The sequence below is a fragment of the Ctenopharyngodon idella genome, chromosome 9 (genome assembly GCF_019924925.1).
Source record: "Ctenopharyngodon idella isolate HZGC_01 chromosome 9, HZGC01, whole genome shotgun sequence".
In the NCBI taxonomy this organism is placed as follows: domain Eukaryota; kingdom Metazoa; phylum Chordata; class Actinopteri; order Cypriniformes; family Xenocyprididae; genus Ctenopharyngodon; species Ctenopharyngodon idella.
In genome coordinates, this window is record NC_067228.1 from 2,424,405 (window position 1) to 2,443,758 (window position 19,354).

The window sequence follows — 19,354 nt, forward strand, 5'->3', positions numbered from 1 at the left end:
ACCAGTTGTGCAGTAATAATATCTTAACAGTTGCTTTAAAGGATTAGTTCACTTAAGAATTAAAATTTCCTGATAATTTACTCACCCCCATGTCATCCAAGATGTTTATGTCTTTCTTTCTTCAGTCGAAAAGAAATTAAGGTTTTTGAGGAAAACATTCCAGGATTTTTCTCCATATAGTGGACTTCACTGGGGTTCAACGGGTTGAAGGTCCAAATGTCAGTTTCAGTGCAGCTTCAAAGAGCTCTACATGATCCCAGACGAGGAATAAGAGTCTTATCTAGAGAAACCATCAGTCATTTTCTAAAAAAAAATAAACATTTATATACTTTTTAACCACAAATGCTCGTCTTGCACTGCTCTGCGATGCACCAAGCATTACATACTGTAATCACGCTGGAAAGGTCATGCGTGACGTAGGTGGAAGTACCACGGTAGGGCGAAAAACTCCATCTCATTTTCTCCCCTAACTTCAAAATCATCCAACATCTTTGTTTTACCTTTTTTTGTAAAAGGAGTTTGACTTAGTCTTTGCACATTCGCTTTGTAGACACTGGATTGGTACTTCTGTCTATGTCACTCATGACTTTCCAACGTGATTATAAGTATATAAGTATATAAAAAGTATATAAGTTTTTAATTTTTTTAGAAAATGGCCGAAGGTTTCTCTAAACAAGACTCTTATTCCTCGTCTGGGATCATGTAGAGCTCTTTGAAGCTGCACTGAAACTGACATTTGGACCTTCAACCTGTTGAACCCCAGTGAAGTCCACTATATGGAGAAAAATCCTGGAATGTTTTCCTCAAAAACCTTAATTTCTTTCTGACTGAAGAAAGAAAGACATGAACATCTTGGATGACATGGGGGTGAGTAAATTATCAGGAAATTTTAATTCTGAAGTGAACTAATCCTTTAAGTTTTTATGTTGAATTAGGGGGAAATTTTTTACAGTGTAATAATTACACTTCATACAATGCTTTTCCAGTTCTTGAGGCATTTTACCAAAAGTAATAGGCTGCATCATACCATACTGCACCAATGACAGGACTAACTAGTATGAATAAACACCCTGCAGACACCGGATGCCCAAGACGCAGTGGTGGCTGAATCTTCGACTGATGCTGAAGATGTTGGCAAAGTATCAGACGTCCTTCAACGAGTATGTGACGGGAGAGATTGAACACGTGACCCGTCGCTCTCTCAGCATAGACACCGGGTTTTAAAACAACGCACTGCCAGTGCCATCCTTTAATCAACACACCCGACTGCCACTCCTCCGTTAAAACGGGTAAATGTCTGATTCTTTAGTGAGTAAAGGAGGGTAAACTCCAGACTTGTGCCTAAACCTGATTTTCCTCTGCATTGGAGGTCTGTATTTGCACCATCTTTATGCTGGACTGATGCAGTGTGTACCAAACTAGATCACTCCTATTGTAATTAACAGAACTATGAATAAATTTACATTAATCCAGATACATTTGAAAGCATTTCCGTTTCGAAACACTCTCCATCCACACTGAAAAAACTTAAAAGCTTAAATCGTCTTACTGCACATGCATGAAACGTAATAAAAGCTCACTGAGATGATACCAGATGTAATAAAGTCCTCAAGCTATTCTTCAGGCACGATTATTTTATTAGCAAAATATCTCTTCACTGACTTCTGCTTCCAGTTCGCACTCATTCGGCATTCCATGTTTTGTCTAAAACACAACTGTCCTCATGTTTTGCCGCAGCAATTGCGAGTAAATTTTCTGTCATCTTTCCAAGAATACAATATGAAGATTGTATGAAGTAACATTTATTTTTAACAACATTATAAAAGTAAATAGCTGGCACAACAATACCAGCGTTGTGCTGAATTTCAACCCCCCTGCCAAATTATTACCCCCCTCGTTGAAGTCGCTACCTGATTGCGTAATCTTAACCCCACCCCTAATCCTAACCCCTCCCCCAATCCTAACCCCTCCCCCACACCTACTCCTAAACCTACCAATACTAGGGGGGTAATAATAATCTGGCAGGGGGGTCAGAATTCGGCACAACATCTGTACAAAAAAGATATCAATGAGTACAGTATGTGTCACATGACTAAACATACATCGTTTTCAAATACCTCAGTTTTCATGCTACAAAGCAGAAACGGCATTTTATCCACTTAGGATCCTTTATCCTTTCGCAGGATAAAAATGTGTCTCAGTTTGAGCGAAACTCCAAAACGTAGAGAAAAGATGCGTTTTCAAATGTGTCTGGATTAGTGTAGCTTTAGCCTATGAACACTGCAAATATTTTTGACTACAAATGTCATATGTGTGAATCTATTGCTATAAACTGTATTCGTTATATATTTGAATCACTTCAGACCATTTCATCAAAGCCAGCTTGTGACGTTTCCGGTCTTCTAATTAAAATCACCTTGTTGTTAACTATATGTATACGCAACTGTAGCAAAGCCAACCTGTAAAGTTATTTTGTTGTTCAAAAACAACTAATGCAAAGTATTTTTCCTGGTGCAATGCAACACCAGTCACTTCCAGTGTAGACACTGTGGTATTCTTTATACTAAACTGCTGCTGTTCGCAGATACTTCTTCAACTGAAAAGTTTCTGCAGAATTCATTGTTATTCATTTTTATTCCAGTAGTTTTTTCCATAAGGGAAATGGTTTGGTATATCGTGATGATCACGAGCAGGTAAAGGTGGAGATTGTGAACCTGGTGCTGTGATTGTTAAACATTTGAACAGGTAATTTGTGGTTGTGAGCTTCAGTATTGTGTCTGTGATATTGTGATTAGTGTGAAGCAATAGATAGTTCTAGTGCAGCATGTTTTACATCTCCAGTATTTAATACTCTAAATTGACATTCATTTCAAATTCTAGAAAATAATGAACCAGGTATGAGAGTGTAAATGTAACAGGTGAATGAAAGTACATAAAGCCTATTGAGGATTTTTTGCTCTTTTGGCATTATTTTTGTACACACACTAACATAATGTTTTGCATTGCAGTAAAAAGACTTTTTGTTTAATTGTCATGAAAATGTCACAATGCAAAAATCATAATGATCCTGAAAGTTTCATTTTCTTTTCGCAAAATGTAACTTTTCTCCTGATTTTAGGGGTGAAATATGGTCTGCTTTGGCCAGTTGCATAAACGACTGAGACTAGTCTTAAAAGTTGTCATATAATTTGATTCTTCAAGACTGGTCCAAACTTTTTAAATATATATATATAAAAAGATAGATAAGTCTAATTTGAATTGGATAAGACTGATTACCTCTAGTTGGTCAAACTAGTTCTTAAGACACTGTATTAACGTGTGTTTATGCAACTGGACAGGTGTTGTTTCACCTCAGATCATTTCATTTGCATATGGACCTTTTTATATTGTATTACTGTAAACAACTATGAAATGGCTATTTTGCTGAAATCTACAAAACGTTAAGGCTCGTTCACACCAAGAACAATAACTATAAAGATAACGATATAGTTATAAAAATCGTTCTAAATATAAAAGAATAGCACTGTCTGTCCACACCACAGCTATAATGATAACGACAGAGAAACGATATCGTTGGGATCACTTTCAGAAATATTTTTTCCTGCTGTTGAATGATAAAACTCTGACAGCCAATCAGAATCCGTTCTAATTTAAGGGCTCGCGCATTTAAAATGGCGGACGACATTGTGGAGAAGTTAATCACCGACGTCCAGAAAAAGCCACCACTTTTTTTGACAATTCAAACCCCCTTTTCAAGGATACTTTAAAGAAAATGGATATATGGAAAACAATCGTCATAGCCTCAGAATAAATGGTATGAGAAGTATTAACGATGAGATCATTATGGCAGGCTAGCAAACAGTTTACCTCAGGTATCCAGCGCTAGTTTCGACAACATTTTCTTGCTTCCTTTGAAGTTGCAGTGAAAAAAAGACGTTTTTATTCCACTATATTGACTTCCGTCAGCTAAATTCACTGCTGTTCACTCCAAACATAGCATGCTGAGGACATCTGCTGGTTAAAGCCGTGTAAATGCAATAAGAACAGCACAAACGTTGTAAACGCTTTGAAACCGCAGCGCCCGAGATTAGAATAAACAGACCGTTATCGTTCGTTGGTGTGGACGCAAATATAGTTATCGTTATAATTATCTCTAGTTATCGTTCTGTGAACGGGCCTTTATGCAGTAAGTTTTTCACTGTTTCAGCTGAATGTCATATTAAAAGGAATGTACTGTCATTTAAGAAAAATCTAAATATATTACAATATACATAATAAAAAAAAATATTTAAAAATACTTTGCTGTGTGGTTAGTAGCGGGAAAATTAGAAATAGACTTTTCAGTGTTGTTATATTTTCAGTTAGATACATTTAATGAGAACATTCAGAAATCAAACATTCCTCTAATTTTCTATCAATTATAATGCATGTGTTGTAGTATAAACATATTCAAATGACCTCTGTAAATAAGTTTTGAATCATGTTGAGCAAAGTAAAATTGCAGCAGTGAACTAAATCTGCAGTAAATAATGCAGTATGTATCTGCCATAAACACTTCTCTTCACTTCATATAGTACAGAATAACGTCAACAAACCCTAACAGACATTGAACATATCTAAGGATAAGATCTATGTTTATGAAGTTATAATTTTCCAAAGCTGAATGAAAAGGGAAAGGAATCAGCAGGACCTGAAGCGTCGTGTGTGGAAGAGCTCTTCTGAGGGCTTTCTGTCCCGAACGAGAAGGAAAACCCCTCTTGACGACTCTCGGCTTCATCAAATAGGAAACCTTGTATAGAAACAACAGCGTTACTCTTGATTTGTCATGAAAATGTGAAAAAATATAAGATTATTTTATGTACAATTAGAACCATTTAGTCTTAATGCAAAATATAATTTCTTGTTTTCTATGTGAATCTATTTTATGATGAATTTTCAGCATCATTACTCCAGTCTTCAGTGTCACGTACTTCACCTGAGAACTTGGGTGCTGATCCTGGTGACTTCTGTTACCAGAAATACAAAATCAGCTTTCAAACATCCAGCCATTAGGCACAAACATCCATATTTCTTCAGAAATACCTTGTCGCTGAAGTAGGAGCTTGTGAAGGTAAATGGAGATGCCTACAACACAAACAAACAAAACGATGAAACTCTCTTTGATGAAACAACGCATGTGTCAGTCTTCCAGCTTCTGTAGTTCACCTCTTCTGCTGCTAATCCCATGTCAAAGCCACAGCCCATCTTAGAGAACGCAGGTGTGCTTGGACCAGAATTCATGGAGAAGACAAAAGCGGGCGACTTGGTGTCTGAGATCTCCTGTCGTCCAGGTGAGCAGCTGGGACTGTTGCTGTTAACAGATCGAACAGTAATCACTCTCAAAATAGTTCAATGATTCATCAGAGCATGTTAAATCAAATAAATTTACTGATAAAATCAAGATAAAACATTGCCTCTAAATCCTTTTTGGTTGATATTCACAATCCCTTCACTTAAAGACTAGTTTAAAAGACACTTCGGGCCCTATTATACACCCAGCACAATGTGACGTCAGGCGCAACGCAAGTGTTTTTTGCTAGTTTCAGCCCGACACAGTTATCATCTTCACGTCCAGTGCCACGTTGTTTAAATAGCAAATGCACTCATGCCCATCTGTTCGCCCATGGGCGTGCTGGTCTGAAAACAAGGTGTGTTCAGGTGCATTGTTGGCGTGTTGCTATTTTGAGGAACTGAAAACAACTGCGCCATTGACCAACAAAAACCTGCTCTAAAGTCAATGGTGCAGTATTTTTTTGTTATTTAATGGGCGTGTTAGTAATATGTGCCAGTAGGCGGGTGCACAAGGCGCACAAGGCACTGCTTATTACACACACAGGCGCGCAGCACCACACAAACATGCCAAATATTTACTTGCCAAATACCTATTTGCAGTAATGACGAATGAAATTGGCTAATTATTTGACCAATCGTGGCAATACACACGTATTTAAACTGATTCGTCAGGTTGAAGGTGTCTGTATTCCGCCATGTAAATAGTGAATCCGCCATGGATCAAGCGCACCGGGCTTTTAAAGGGAATGGGAGATGAGACTCTGATTGGTTTATTGCATGTTACCCCAAAACACACCCATGACTCATTAAGAGACTAGGTACAACCCTTTAGGACCATTAAACAAATTAAACGAACGTCATTAAATGCGCTTCAGACCATGAGCTTAGATCATTAAAATAGGGCTCTTAATATTCAATAATATTATCAATTTGGCTGCACTGACACTATCAGATGAGAACAAAACTTAAATTGACTCGAGCTGAATAATACCACTATTATCTTCTGTAGAGCTGCTTATAGTTGAATTAAGCTTGTTTCATAATTTGATGAACTTTACAGTTATTGAACTGAACTGAATCAACATTGATCTGAATCAAGCTGCTTTTTAAAGCTGTTTTACAGCTGAATTTGAATTTGTCTCATATTTGATTAAGTTTGCATTGATTCTGTTATTTTCCTATTTAGTACTGTGAAGCGTGAAGTATAAAGCGCTATAGAAATAAAGCTGACTTGACTAGTTGTGCACCACAGTTTGGGCGTATCCCTGAAAAATGCATGAAGTAAAATGGGTTGCAAATAGTGTTTCATGTGGATTTTAGAGTAATGTAAGTGACAGATGGCAGCATATAGAGGTACAGTACACTCCATCATAAACACTGCTGAGTCAGGTCGTACTTTAGGGAGAAGGTCGGGGTGGTCGGTGTGGCTTGAATTCTAGCCGGTGAGGGAGGAGGGCAGACGGGACCCTCAGGCGCTGTGTCCTCCTGAGAGTCTGCTGTAGTCACCTCTAAATGATCTTCCTCCTCCTCTTCTGACATTTCCACCATGAGCTCAGGAGCACATGAAACATTCACATTCCCCTGCTGCAATCATCCAAACAGATATTATAAGAATATATACAGTACACTACCGGTCAAACATTTGGAATAATTAGGATTTTTTTATGTTTTTGATGTCTGTTGTGCTCGCCAAAGCTTGATTTATTTGACCAAAAAAAATCGTGAAATATTATTACAATTACAAATAACTGTTTTCTATGTGAATATATTGTAAAGTGTAATTTATTCCTGTGATCAAAGCTGAATTTTCAGCATCATTACTCCAGTCTTCAGTGTCACATGATCCTTCAAAAATCATTCTAATATGATGATTTGCTGCTCAAGAAACATTTCTGATTATTATCAGTGCTGAAAATTGTTTTTATGCTTCATATTTTTGTGGAAACCATGATACACTACCATTAAAAAGTTATTTTTTTAAAGAAATTAATACTTTTATTCAGCAATAATGCATTAAATTGGTCAAAAGTGACAGTAAAGACATTTATCGTTATTTGCATTTAAAATAAATGCTGTTCTTTTGAACTTTCTATTAATCAAAGAATTGTTAAAAAATATTAATCCATTTTTGACACTAATAATAATAAGAACCATTATTAATAACTGAGCAGCAAATCGGCGTATTAGAATGATTTCTGAAGAATCGTGTGACACCGAAGACTTTGATCACAGGAATAAATTAAATTTTAATATATATTCAAATAGAACACTTTAAAACAGCTATTTTAAATTGTAATACTATTTCACAGTATTACTGTTTTTACTGTATTCGTTACAAATCAAATCAAGCCTTGATGAGAAGAGTTAAAAAAAAATTATTAAAAAACCTTAATTATTACAAACTTGACCAGTAGTTTATATTTAAATGTATATTATAATCATTAAAAAAACAGTTGTCTGTTTTTCAACTATACCGGTTCATTCTGACTCTGATCGCCTTCTTGCATTTGATCTAAAATGAAAGGAATACTTGATTGTGATTGGTTAATCTCTGTGCTTATTGTGGTTTAACTTGTGATGCTTTCAAAATATTAATACATGCTGGTGTTTACCTTCTCCAGTTTCTCTCTTTGTCCATAAGCTGTGGTGAAATGTGTCCATTTGAGATTCACTTTCTGCAGTTTTATCCTTATTCTCCTCAGAAGGATCTTCAGCAGCCATGTGCTCATCTGCGTGTTCATCAGGCCTCTAGAAGTTACAGAACTCACAATAAGTTTTCAATAGAAGCGAACCATTTTAAATATTTCTCTCTCCCAATTCTGTACATGCAGTTTCAGGACAACAGCAGAAGTACCTGCATTATGGGCTCTTGATGAGGGACCATTTCATCAAACGACTCAGTGTTTTCAGTTTGTATGCCGTCATTGTCTGGACACTTACTATTTTCATAGCGATTTCAGAAAAAGTTAATTAGAAGAATGCAACAAGCCTCTGATCTGCTGTAAAGATAAAATACCTGTCAGCTCCATCAGTGACTGGCTCCTCCTCACCTATCAAAACAGAAGAAGATCTGTGCTGAAGGAATTATTTCTGTGTTTGGAACAACACGATTTTTTATTTTTTTAATGAACTGTTACTTTACCTAGTGCTGCTGTCAGTTCTCTCTCTTTCTCCATTATTTGTTCTTCTATTACTCTGATTCTCCTTTCGATTTCCTCATTGTCTGCTTGAATCTTCAGCAGTTTTTGAGCCAGTGAGTTCTGACAGTATCGCTCCTTATACTGCTGAAACACGTTCCTGTAGCTCTCGATTCTCTCCTGGAACATTTTCCTTCAAAGACCAAGCATCTTTAAAGGGTTAGTTCACCCAAAAATGAGAACTTTGTCATTAATTACTCACCCGCATGTCGTTCCACACACTTAAGACCTTCGTTCATCTTCAAAACAAAAAAAATAAATACATTTTTGACAAAATCCGATGGCTCAGTGAGGCCTCCATTGACAGCAAGATAATTAACACTTTCAGATGCCCAGAAAGCTACTAAAGATGTATTTAAAAGTTCATGTGACTACAGTGGTTCAACCTTAATATTATGAAGCGACGAGAATACTTTTTGTGCGGCACAAAAACAAAATAATGACTTTATTCAACAATATCTAGTGATGGTCGATTTCTAAACGCTGCTTCATGAAGCTTCAAAGCTTTACGAATCTTTAGTTTCGAATCAGTGGTTCAGAGCGTGTATCAAACTGCCAAAGTCACGTGATTTCAGTAAATGAGGCTTCGTTACGTCATAAGTGTTTCGAAACTTTTCGAAATTTCAATGGCTCATGTGACTTTGGCAGTTTGATACACACTCTGAACCACTGATTCGAAACAAAAGATTCGTAAAGCTTCATGAAGCAGTGTTTTGAAATCGCCCATCACTAGATATTGTTGAATAAAGTCGTTATTTTGTTTATTTGGCACACAAAAAGTATTCTCGTCGCTTCATAACATTAAGGTTGAACCACTGTAGTCACATGATCTGTTTTAAATATGTCTTTAGTAGCTTTCTGGGCATCTGAAAGTGTTAATTATCTTGCTGTCAGTGGAGGCCTCACTGAGCCATTGGATTTTATCAAAAATATCTTAATTTGTGTTCTGAAGATGAATGAAGGTCTTACGGCTGTGCAGCGACATGAGGGTGAGTAATTAATGACCGAAATTTCTTTTTTGGGTGAGCTAACCCTTTAAGACATATTGGCAGATATATATATTTAGTTGTTCCAAACCTGTATGCTAAACTCAAAGTAAGATATTTTGAAGAATGTCAGTAATCAAACAGTTGATGGACCCCATTGACTTCCATAGTATTTTTTTCCCCATATTATGGAAGTCAATGTGGTCGATCAACCACATTGTTATACCGACATTCTTCAGAATATCTTCTTTTGTGTTCAGCAGAAGAAAGAAATTCATAAAGGTTTGGAACAATGTGAGGGTATGATGACTGAATTTTCATTTTTGGGCGTACTATCCCTTTAAGCTGGACCTACATGTCTTGTTTATAGCTGTCCTGTCTCTTCTCTAGCTCAGCTTCCAGTGTCTTTTCATACTGAAGCAGCATATGTCCTGTTCTCTGTTGACTGATATCAGAACATTTATATTCATATAATACTATATCATGAAAAATAAAAAGTAATGTCATTATCAAAATTTTCCATACTTTTTTGTGTTTTCTTTGATAAACCTCACAGTGTTTTGTTTCTGCTGGATCTCCCCATCGAGTTTGCTGATAGTAATGTGAGTTGTCTTGATGTAGTCCTTCTTCTCCTGAATGTTGGACTCGCAAACTAAAAACACAACAGACAGAACAATTGATGATGACAAACTAATTTTTTGTTCTTTATATGTGGGAGATTAGGGGAACTTTTTTGTCCAGTGCCTATCCAATGTTTTCAGTTAGGAGGTGTGCTTAAAAACTTACTTTGTATTTGCTGTTTAAGGTCATCCTTCCTCTGAGCAAGTTCTCGAGTCTCTATACCTGTCGTAGATATTACAGTATACAGTACATATAAAGTTAAACATGTCAAAGTATGTTAAAAATGAAATGAGGCGCTCTTATTATCACCTAACTGAAGCAACAGGTTGTCCAGTTGATTTACCGTCTGCTCCTCCATTCAAAAACCTTATAAAACACACACACAGGGATTGAAAATACCACACAGATCACGTAAATATATCTATTTCCAGTCTTAAGATGTTATATAACTCAAATATGGATTTGAAAGGCGAATATTGTGCGTATTAACGTGATTTAAATACGGCGCTCGAGCGCGTCAGTTACAACGTCCGTTACTGCTGACGTCATACTCCGGTAGGCTATTTATCTGAATAAAAAAAAGAATAATTTCAAATAAATTAAATAATAAATATAAATAAACTAGTAAATAAATAAGTACATTTGGTTAGCCTGGCCTGAGACAAGTCGTTACTTGTTTTCTTAATAAATAATGATATTTTAACATGCTTTGCATTAATTTATTAACTATTTTATCAAATACTTATTTTATCAGAATTACTGTAATGAAATAAATACAGACGTACACATACAAATACATGCAATTTAAATATTTAGAATAAAATATTGATGATAATAATAAAAGTAGTATTTAACTGGACAATCGTTTATATACAGTGGCTTTGGCTGGAGGAGGGGCGTCGATTTATCATCATCTGATTGGACGGAACAGGCGGTCCAGAGTCAATGGGCGGGGCTTGTATTCATCGTGGCCCAGGCGCATCTGCATGGCGGCTGCTGTTGGACATTTAACCAAGCTAAACATTTCATCGCAGGAGTTTTGACAGCGGTTCTTTCATGCATGTGCATCTGGTAGGTAAAAATACAGTTGTGAATAAGGCACGAGCTTCCTGTGTTTGTGAATAAGACGCTTCTTACAGTAGATCATGGTGTGATTATTAAACCCAGAGCGGATCAGCTGAGAGAAAAAACAGCCTCCGCCTGGCGCTCAGGCATTACAGGACACTGATTTAAAATAACCCTGATCTCTCAAAGGGGTTTAAGATGAAGGATTTTTAGTTTCGGACGCTATTTTATTAAAACACAATCATATGATTGGCTGTACGATTCCTGTCTCCTGTATGTCTTTGTTTCTCTGACAATAGAGTTGAAAGAGACCCAGCTCTCTGACGGAAGGGTGTTGTTTTCTACACAAAAGCTACAGAATATGTCAGTGTGATTTTAGTATTATTTACATACTATTTTTTTTTAAATTAGCATACTTTTTATATTTATATTCAATTTTCATTTTAGTTTTTTTAGTCTTTTTGTTATGTGCTTTTGTAATTTTTATCAGTTTTTTCTATTTAGATTTCATTTATTTTTAATTCAGTTTTAGTAATTTTAGCACTTCAGCCTTAGTGTTTTTATTCCAGTTTCTAATTTTTGTTAATGTTATTCCATCTTAAATTATTTTATTTTACTTTATTTTAGTGCTGCCAAATCGATTAATCATGATTAATCACATCTAACATAAAAGTTTGTGTGTGTGTGTGTGTGTGTCATTGAAACATTAGTGCTGTCAAATCGATTAATCGCAATTAATCACAACAAACATAGAAGTGTCTATGTATCAAAGTATCAAATCAATTAAACGTGATTAATCACAACATAAAAGTTTCTGTGTTTATGTATCAAATCGATTAATCGCAGTTAATTACAACAAACATAAAAGTTTATTTGTGTGTGTATATATACTGTATGTGTGAACAACACATACACATATTTATGTGTGCGTATATATAAATATATATATATATAATATGTGTGTGTATATACACACACACACACACACACACACATATATATATATATATAATATATATATAATATGTATAAATAGAATACTATAAATACACACATATATTATATAAACAAACTTTTATGTTAGATGTGATTAATCAAGATTAATCGATTTGACAGCACATATATATATATATATATATACATATATACACATATATATATATATATATATATATATATATATATATATATATATATATATGCACACTTTTTTGTTAGATGTGATTAATCAGCACTACTTTATTCCAGTTAAAAAATTATTTCACGTTCACTGTTATTGCTCAGGAAAAGCAATAAAAGTTCATTTAATACACCTTCACCCCTACTAGATATTACATGGTGAATATATAACATCTAAAAAAACAAAATGTTACAACTTGCCCCAACTTGACATCTATATTCTCTCTTGTATACACTATACATACTTTACCTTTTATTTAAATGAGACGTCATTTTTTCCTTATTTTCCTACTTGATTGAATGCATGCCAACTGTGCATCATGATTCTCTCTCTTTCTCACAGGCTTATCATGTTTGGATGGAGTGAATAGCCTTTTGTAGTCTCTCTTAAGTTGTAGCTTCTCCCAAAGCGTGTGAGACACTAAACCGGATCATGGAGCAGGTGGAGCAGCTGGAGTCTGTTAGATCGGAGGTCTCCGAGGGGCAGATGGATGAAGGAAGCAGCGGCACCAGCACTCGAAGGAAGAGGAGGAAGCGAGAACACCGGCCGGAGTCCATCATCGTCTACCGCTCCGATCCAGAGAGAGCCGCTGGTGAAGAGCATGGAGGAGATAGTGAGGCTGGAGAGAGGAACTCTGAAGAAGGGGCTACATTTCTCAACAACCCCAGCAGTGAAGGTGAAGCATGCAATCTCATCTTTCTTTGTAAAGAAAAGGATTTGGACACAGAAGCCACATTTAAAAGTGTAGGAATGTCTTTCCATAATAAAAAACTCAAAAATCAACAAACATATTGTTCAAAATGAAGAAGTATTGTGACACTTTGTGGTTATGAATGGTGAATGTAATGAACTACACCTACATCAGTTTGTATGATTTTTTTTTCAGAAAGGATGCATTAAATTGACCAAAAGTGACAGTAAAGGCATTTATGTTACAAAAGATTTCTATTTCAATTAAATGCTGTTCTTTTGAACTTTTTCATTAAAAATGTATCACAGTTTCCACAAAAATATTAAACAGCACTGTTTTCAACATTTATAATAACAAGAACCATTATTAATAATTGAGCATTAATGATAATTGAGCAGCAAATCATCATATTAGAATGATTTCTGAAGGATCATGTGACACTGAAGACTGGAGTAATAATGCTGAAAATTCAGCTTTGATCACAGAAATAAATTACATTTTAATGTATATTCACATAGAAAACAGTTACTTTAAACTGTAATAATATTTCACTATTTTTACTGTATTTTTGATCAAATAAATGCAGCTTTGATGAGCAGAAGAGACTCTTTCAAAAACATTAATGAATTTTACTATTCTATTTTGTACCATATCCTAACCAAAACTTCACAATGGGTTATTTTTGCAGTTTAGTTTCAATAAATCGTTGCTTTATGATGAAAAAAAAAAAAAACTTTTTAAGAGCATTAAAAAAACACTTTTTCTAATAAACAATCTTACGAAATTAAGTCCATATATGGTACTGAAAGTGATTTTTATGTTATTTTAATTATATCGTAATTATAATTATACTATAATTAGTCACTTTCAGTACCATATATAAACTTGTGTCATTAGTTAGTTGAAATTGGCAAAAGTTGAGGTTCCTGTTTTTCATTTAAACGATGACAAATTCTATTTCTTCATAAGGGGACGAAGTTTTGAGTTCTGAAAGTTACTAAAGAAGAAGTTATGTTTTCAAGTACTGTGAACTCTTTTATCTTAAAAGATTTAAGGAAATTTGATTCCTCATTTCAGTTAAGTAGCATTTATTTCTACAGCGCTTCAAACTATACAGATTGTTTCAGGAAAATAAGTGTTAATTATGAAACAAGCTGATTTCAGCTATAGGCAGTTTATGGGGGCAGTCGTGGCCTAATGGATAGAGAGTCGGACTTGTTACACAAAGGTCATAGGTTCAAGTCTCAGGTCTGGCAGGGATTGTCGGTGAGGGGAGTGAATCTCCACCATCAATACCACGACTGAGGTGAGACCCTTGAGCAAGGCACCGTACCCCCAACTGCTCCCCGGGTGTGTGTTCACGGTGTGTGTGTGTGTGTGTGTGTTCACTGCTGTGTGTGTGCACTTGGATGGGTCACCATACTTGGCCACATGTCACTTCACTTCACTTTTTTTCACAATAGTGTCATTATTCAGCTCAGTTCAGTTCAGTTGATTCAGTTTAGTTCAATAACAGTGTCAGTGGCCCTGTTTCCACCTGGTATTAAGATGCGTTTTGGTCGATCGGATCACAAGTAGACGAGGGAAACACATTCCCGTTAACACCTGGTGTTTTAATCCGTCTCTTTTGTCCACTTTCAACCACTTCTGTCCTGATTTCTTCGAGGGGAGGGTCTATGGGCGGGTAAATGTATGGCTTTTTTCAGATCTTTCGATCTAATGGACAAAATAAGCTTGTGCAATTTAGATATGAACACACTGAAGACAACGGAAAGAGCATCAGCATTAGTTTCTGCTCTGAAAGCCGTAAGGCTGTCCGAACGCTGTGAGTGTGTGTTAGAAATCAGGAATGGAGAGAGAACATTGTGCTTAGTACGTTTTTCATCTTCAAACCAAACTTGGGTCTTCAGCCGACAAAGTTTAAATCCCGTCTGGCTAGAGCACTTCGCATAAGTCAGTAGGTGGTCTTTTGTGGCTGTTCAAACACATTCAACCACATGAGCGTTTACACTACAAAAGCAATCTGGTTGAATGCGTTTTCAACTACCTCTGGAAGTGGTCAAAAGTGGACAAGCTCAAAACGTTTTACACCCCGTTCACACCTGTATTTAGCATCACCCACTTGTGATCCGATCAACCAAAATGCATCTTAGTTCACTTCAGAATTAAAATTTCCTGATAATTTACTCACCCCCATGTCATCCAAGATGTTTGTCTTTCTTTCTTCAGTTGAAAAGAAATGAAGGTTTTTGAGGAAAACATTCCAGGATTTTTCTCCATATAGTGGACTTCACTGGGGTTCAACAGGTTGAAGGTCCAAATGTCAGTTTCAGTGCAGCTTCAAAGAGCTCTACACGATCCCAACAATGATGTCGGATGAGTTTGAAGTAGTAGGAAAAAATGAAATGGAGTTTTTCCCCCTACTGCGGTACTTCCAACGTGATTACGTAATGCGTGGCGCATCGCAGAGAAGTGCAAGACGAGCATTTTTTGGTTGAAAAGTATATAATTTTTTTTTTTTTTTTTTTTAGAAAATGTCCGATGGTTTCTCTAGATAAGACTCTTATTCCTCGTCTGGGATCATGTAGAGCTCTTTGAAGCTGCACTGAAACTGACATTTGGACCTTCAACCCGTTGAACCCCAGTGAAGTCCACTATATGGAGAAAAATCCTGGAATGTTTTCCTCAAAAACCTTAAATTTATTTTGACTGAAGAAAGAAAGATATAAACATTTTGGATGACATGGGGGTGAGTAAATTATTAGTTAGTGTCATTATTCAGCTAAATTGAGTTCCAGTTTTGTTCTCATCTGATAGTGTCAGTGCAGTTAAATCGATAATATACTGAAAATTAATGGTCTTTGTCTTAAAATAGGAAATACATTCTGTCTCATTCTAAATGAAATGTCTTGACCTCATTAGGTTGGGCTGTGCCTCCGGATAGTCGCTACGTGACGCTCACAGGGACCATCACGCGTGGAAAGAAGAAAGGTCAGATGGTGGACATTCACGTCACGCTCACAGAGAGAGAGTTGCGCGAGATGGCGAGGTCAAAGGAGCGCCTGGACGCCGAATGCGACGCTCGAGAGGGATCGAGCCGCTCATGCGGGTTTGGCATTTCTCAGGGTCCTCACGTCATCCTCTGGAGTCTCTCCTGCGCTCCCGTAGTCTTCGTCCTGTCCTTCATCACCTCATTCTACTACGGGACTCTCACTTGGTACAACATTTTCCTGGTGTACAATGAGGAACGGACGTTCTGCCATAAAATCACGGTCTGCCCCTTCCTCATCATCTTCTATCCCGTGCTCATCGTGGCGCTGTCGCTGTCGCTGGCTCTGTACTCGGCCGTGGTGCAGGTGTCCTGGGCCTTCAGCGAGTGGTGGATGTCTGTCAGGGATTTAGAGAAAGGTTTCTGCGGCTGGGCTTGTGGGAAGCTCGGTTTGGAAGACTGTTCACCCTACAGCATAGTCGAGCTGCTGGACTCGGACACGATCTCTGGGAGTCTGCAGGGAAAGTCGCTGGAAACATCCTCGGTGTGAATAGAAATCAGGCGGCATTTTCTCAGCTGGTTATCGGTCCTGTTTATTGCCACTTTGCGAGTATTAAAGGGTTAGTTCACCCAAAAATTACATTTCTGTCATTAAATACTCACCCTCATGTCATTTCAAACTTGTAAGACTTTCCTTCATCTTTGGAACACAAATTAAGATATTTTTGATGAAATCCGAGAGTTTTTCCGCCATTGACAGCTACACAAGTACCACTTTCAAGCCCCAGAAAGGTAGTAAAGACACCGTTAAAGAAATCCATGTGACTCCAGTGGTTTAACCTCAATTTTTGAAGCATCACGAGTGCTTTGTTTCCACACAAAAAACACATAATTTACCACTTTATTTACAAAATATTAAAGGGGACCTATAATGCCCCTTTCACAAGATGTAATATAAGTCTCTGGTGTCCGAGAATGTGTCTGTGAAGTTTCAGCTCAAAATACCCCACAGATCATTTATTATAGCTTGTCAAATTTGCCTCTATTTGGGTGTGAGCAAAAACACACCGTTTTTGTGTGTGTCTCTTTAAATGCAAATGAGCTGCTGCTCCCGGCCCCCTTTCCATAAAAGGGCAGAGTTTTAACGGTTGCTCAACAACAACAAAGCTGGAGAATCTCACGCAGCCAAAATGAGGATTGTCAGTAACGGTGTTCAGCCTTACATTGTTCAAACCGGAGTCGACACTGATGGAGAGACGTTTCTGAATGGTTAATGGATAAAGTAGAGTCACATGGATTACTTTAATGATGTCTTTACTACCTTTCTGGAGCTTGAAAGTGGTAGTTGCGTAGACTGTCAATGGAGGGACAGAAAGCGCTCAGATTTCATTAAAAAGATCTTCATTTGTGTTTCGAAGATGAACGAAAGTCTTACGGGTGTGGAACGACATGAGGATGAGTAATTAATGACAGAATTTAAAACTTTTGTTTTGTTTTACCTATTTAGTCTTGCTTACCAACAAAGTTGTGTTTTTTCTTATTTCATACTTTCATAAGATGTATATTTAAAATATTTATTCTTTGCTATTTTATTTTATTTATTTAGTAACACTTTACATTAAGGTCCTATTACTCAACATTAGTTAATACATTTACTAACATTTTATACTAATATATTTGTTGCATTATTTATTAATCTTTGTTAACATTGGGTAATAAAATGCATCTATTAATTGTTAGTTCAGGTATATTAAATAATATTAACAGATACAACTATTGATTTTAATAATGTATTAGAAATTGACATTAACAAAGTTTAATAAATGCTTTAGAAGTATTTTTCATTGTTAATGTAGTTAACAAATGGAAATTTCTTGTAAAGTGTATACATTTATTTGAACGGTTTGCATGTTTTATTTTCATTAAACATATTTTTCTGTAAACCAGAACAGAGGAGTATATGCTTTTCATAACCTCCTGTAAAGTTAAGCCATATATATGCAATTAAACTGTGATTGTGAGATTGTGAGAGCCCTGCATACTCTCTATTATGTAGTTTTACTTTGTTCACTAACGACGAACCCCAAAGTGAATTTATGTCAAGAACGTTGTGAGTGAGTGTGTGTGTGTTTATGTTTGTATACGGGGCAGACAGTTATTCCAAAAATGATGTTCATAACCAGTTCAATGACTGTGTCTTGGGCATCAAAAGAACATTTTAAATCATTTTATATAAAATGCATCATGAGAAATGTATGTTACTTTTAACATTTGTTTGATTATAGTTTGGTTAATTTTTTTTTTTTTTTTTTTTTTTTTTGGAAGTTTTGTATTTTTTCCTTTTTGTTTCTCTTTGTTTTAACCATTTGACCTTACAGTTTGCACTTTCATTGTGCAGTAATGCTCAGAAGAGACAATAAAATTCGTATTCCTGTATTTTCATGTCAGGTTTGTGTATCTGTTGTGATCTACATTACAAAACATTTTGAAAACCCTTTATAATTTATGATTTTTTCAGATGACTTACAATGAATTGCCTGAAAAAAAGTATTGTAGGAAAGTTATACACACACATATAATTGATATATATATGTATGTATATATATGTATGTGTATGTGTATATATAATATATATATATGTATGTGTATATATAATGTATGTATATATATATATGTATATACATATATGTATATACTTATATGTATATATATATGTATATACATATATGTGTATATATATATATATACATATATGTGTATATATGTATATATATATATACATATATGTGTATATATATATATATACATATATGTGTATATATATATATATATATATATATACATATGTGTATATATATATACATATATGTGTATATATATATATATATACATATATATGTATGTATATATATATATAATATGTATATGTATATATATATATGTATGTATGTATGTATGTATATATATGTGTATATGTATATATATATATATATATGTATGTATGTATGTGTATATATGTATATATATGTGTATGTATATATATGTATGTATATATATATATATATATATATATATATATATGTATGTGTATATATATGTATATATATATATATATATATATATATATTAGTGATAAGGAAAATATATTTTGATGTTTCTTACTAACATTTAAATTTTTTCAAAATATGTAGTACTAACATTTTATTTGTAATCCAAAGGCCTTTTTTGTATGTAAGAATAGAATTTACCTTTGTTAAACTCTTAGTGTCCAACCATTTTAATGTAAAATATAAA

The 19,354-nt window shown here is 35.3% G+C and overlaps 3 protein-coding genes across 4 annotated transcripts in view; 2 read left to right on the forward strand and 1 right to left on the reverse strand.

Annotated features, from left to right (window-relative positions):
* pfkla (phosphofructokinase, liver a) overlaps positions 1-4,297 on the forward strand; it is a 28,374-nt gene extending 24,077 nt beyond the window's left edge. For both annotated transcript variants that reach the window (XM_051906025.1, XM_051906024.1), the window contains one exon: positions 1,077-4,297. In XM_051906025.1, the coding sequence (XP_051761985.1) occupies positions 1,077-1,224 (148 nt within the window). In that variant the 3' untranslated portion in view covers positions 1,225-4,297. The remainder of the gene's footprint in view (positions 1-1,076) is intronic.
* A 126-nt stretch (positions 4,298-4,423) lies between these two features.
* Positions 4,424-10,723, reverse strand: LOC127518835 (uncharacterized). The gene is made up of 14 exons (XM_051906026.1): positions 10,445-10,723; positions 10,301-10,357; positions 10,040-10,166; positions 9,870-9,959; positions 8,474-8,661; positions 8,348-8,381; positions 8,186-8,270; positions 7,944-8,079; positions 7,806-7,843; positions 6,728-6,915; positions 5,206-5,350; positions 5,083-5,124; positions 4,976-5,006; positions 4,424-4,789 (listed from the first exon to the last, which is right to left on the reverse strand). Exons 1-14 carry the CDS (start codon positions 10,491-10,493, stop codon positions 4,644-4,646), a joined length of 1,356 nt encoding a protein of 451 aa, XP_051761986.1. The 5' UTR covers positions 10,494-10,723; the 3' UTR covers positions 4,424-4,643.
* Positions 10,724-11,012: 289 nt separating this feature from the next.
* tmem169b (transmembrane protein 169b) lies at positions 11,013-18,496 on the forward strand. The gene is made up of 3 exons (XM_051906964.1): positions 11,013-11,206; positions 12,723-13,056; positions 15,994-18,496. The coding sequence occupies exons 2-3, from the start codon at positions 12,813-12,815 to the stop codon at positions 16,608-16,610; spliced, it is 861 nt and encodes a 286-aa protein (XP_051762924.1). The 5' UTR covers positions 11,013-11,206; positions 12,723-12,812; the 3' UTR covers positions 16,611-18,496.
* The last annotated feature ends 858 nt before the right edge of the window (positions 18,497-19,354 follow it).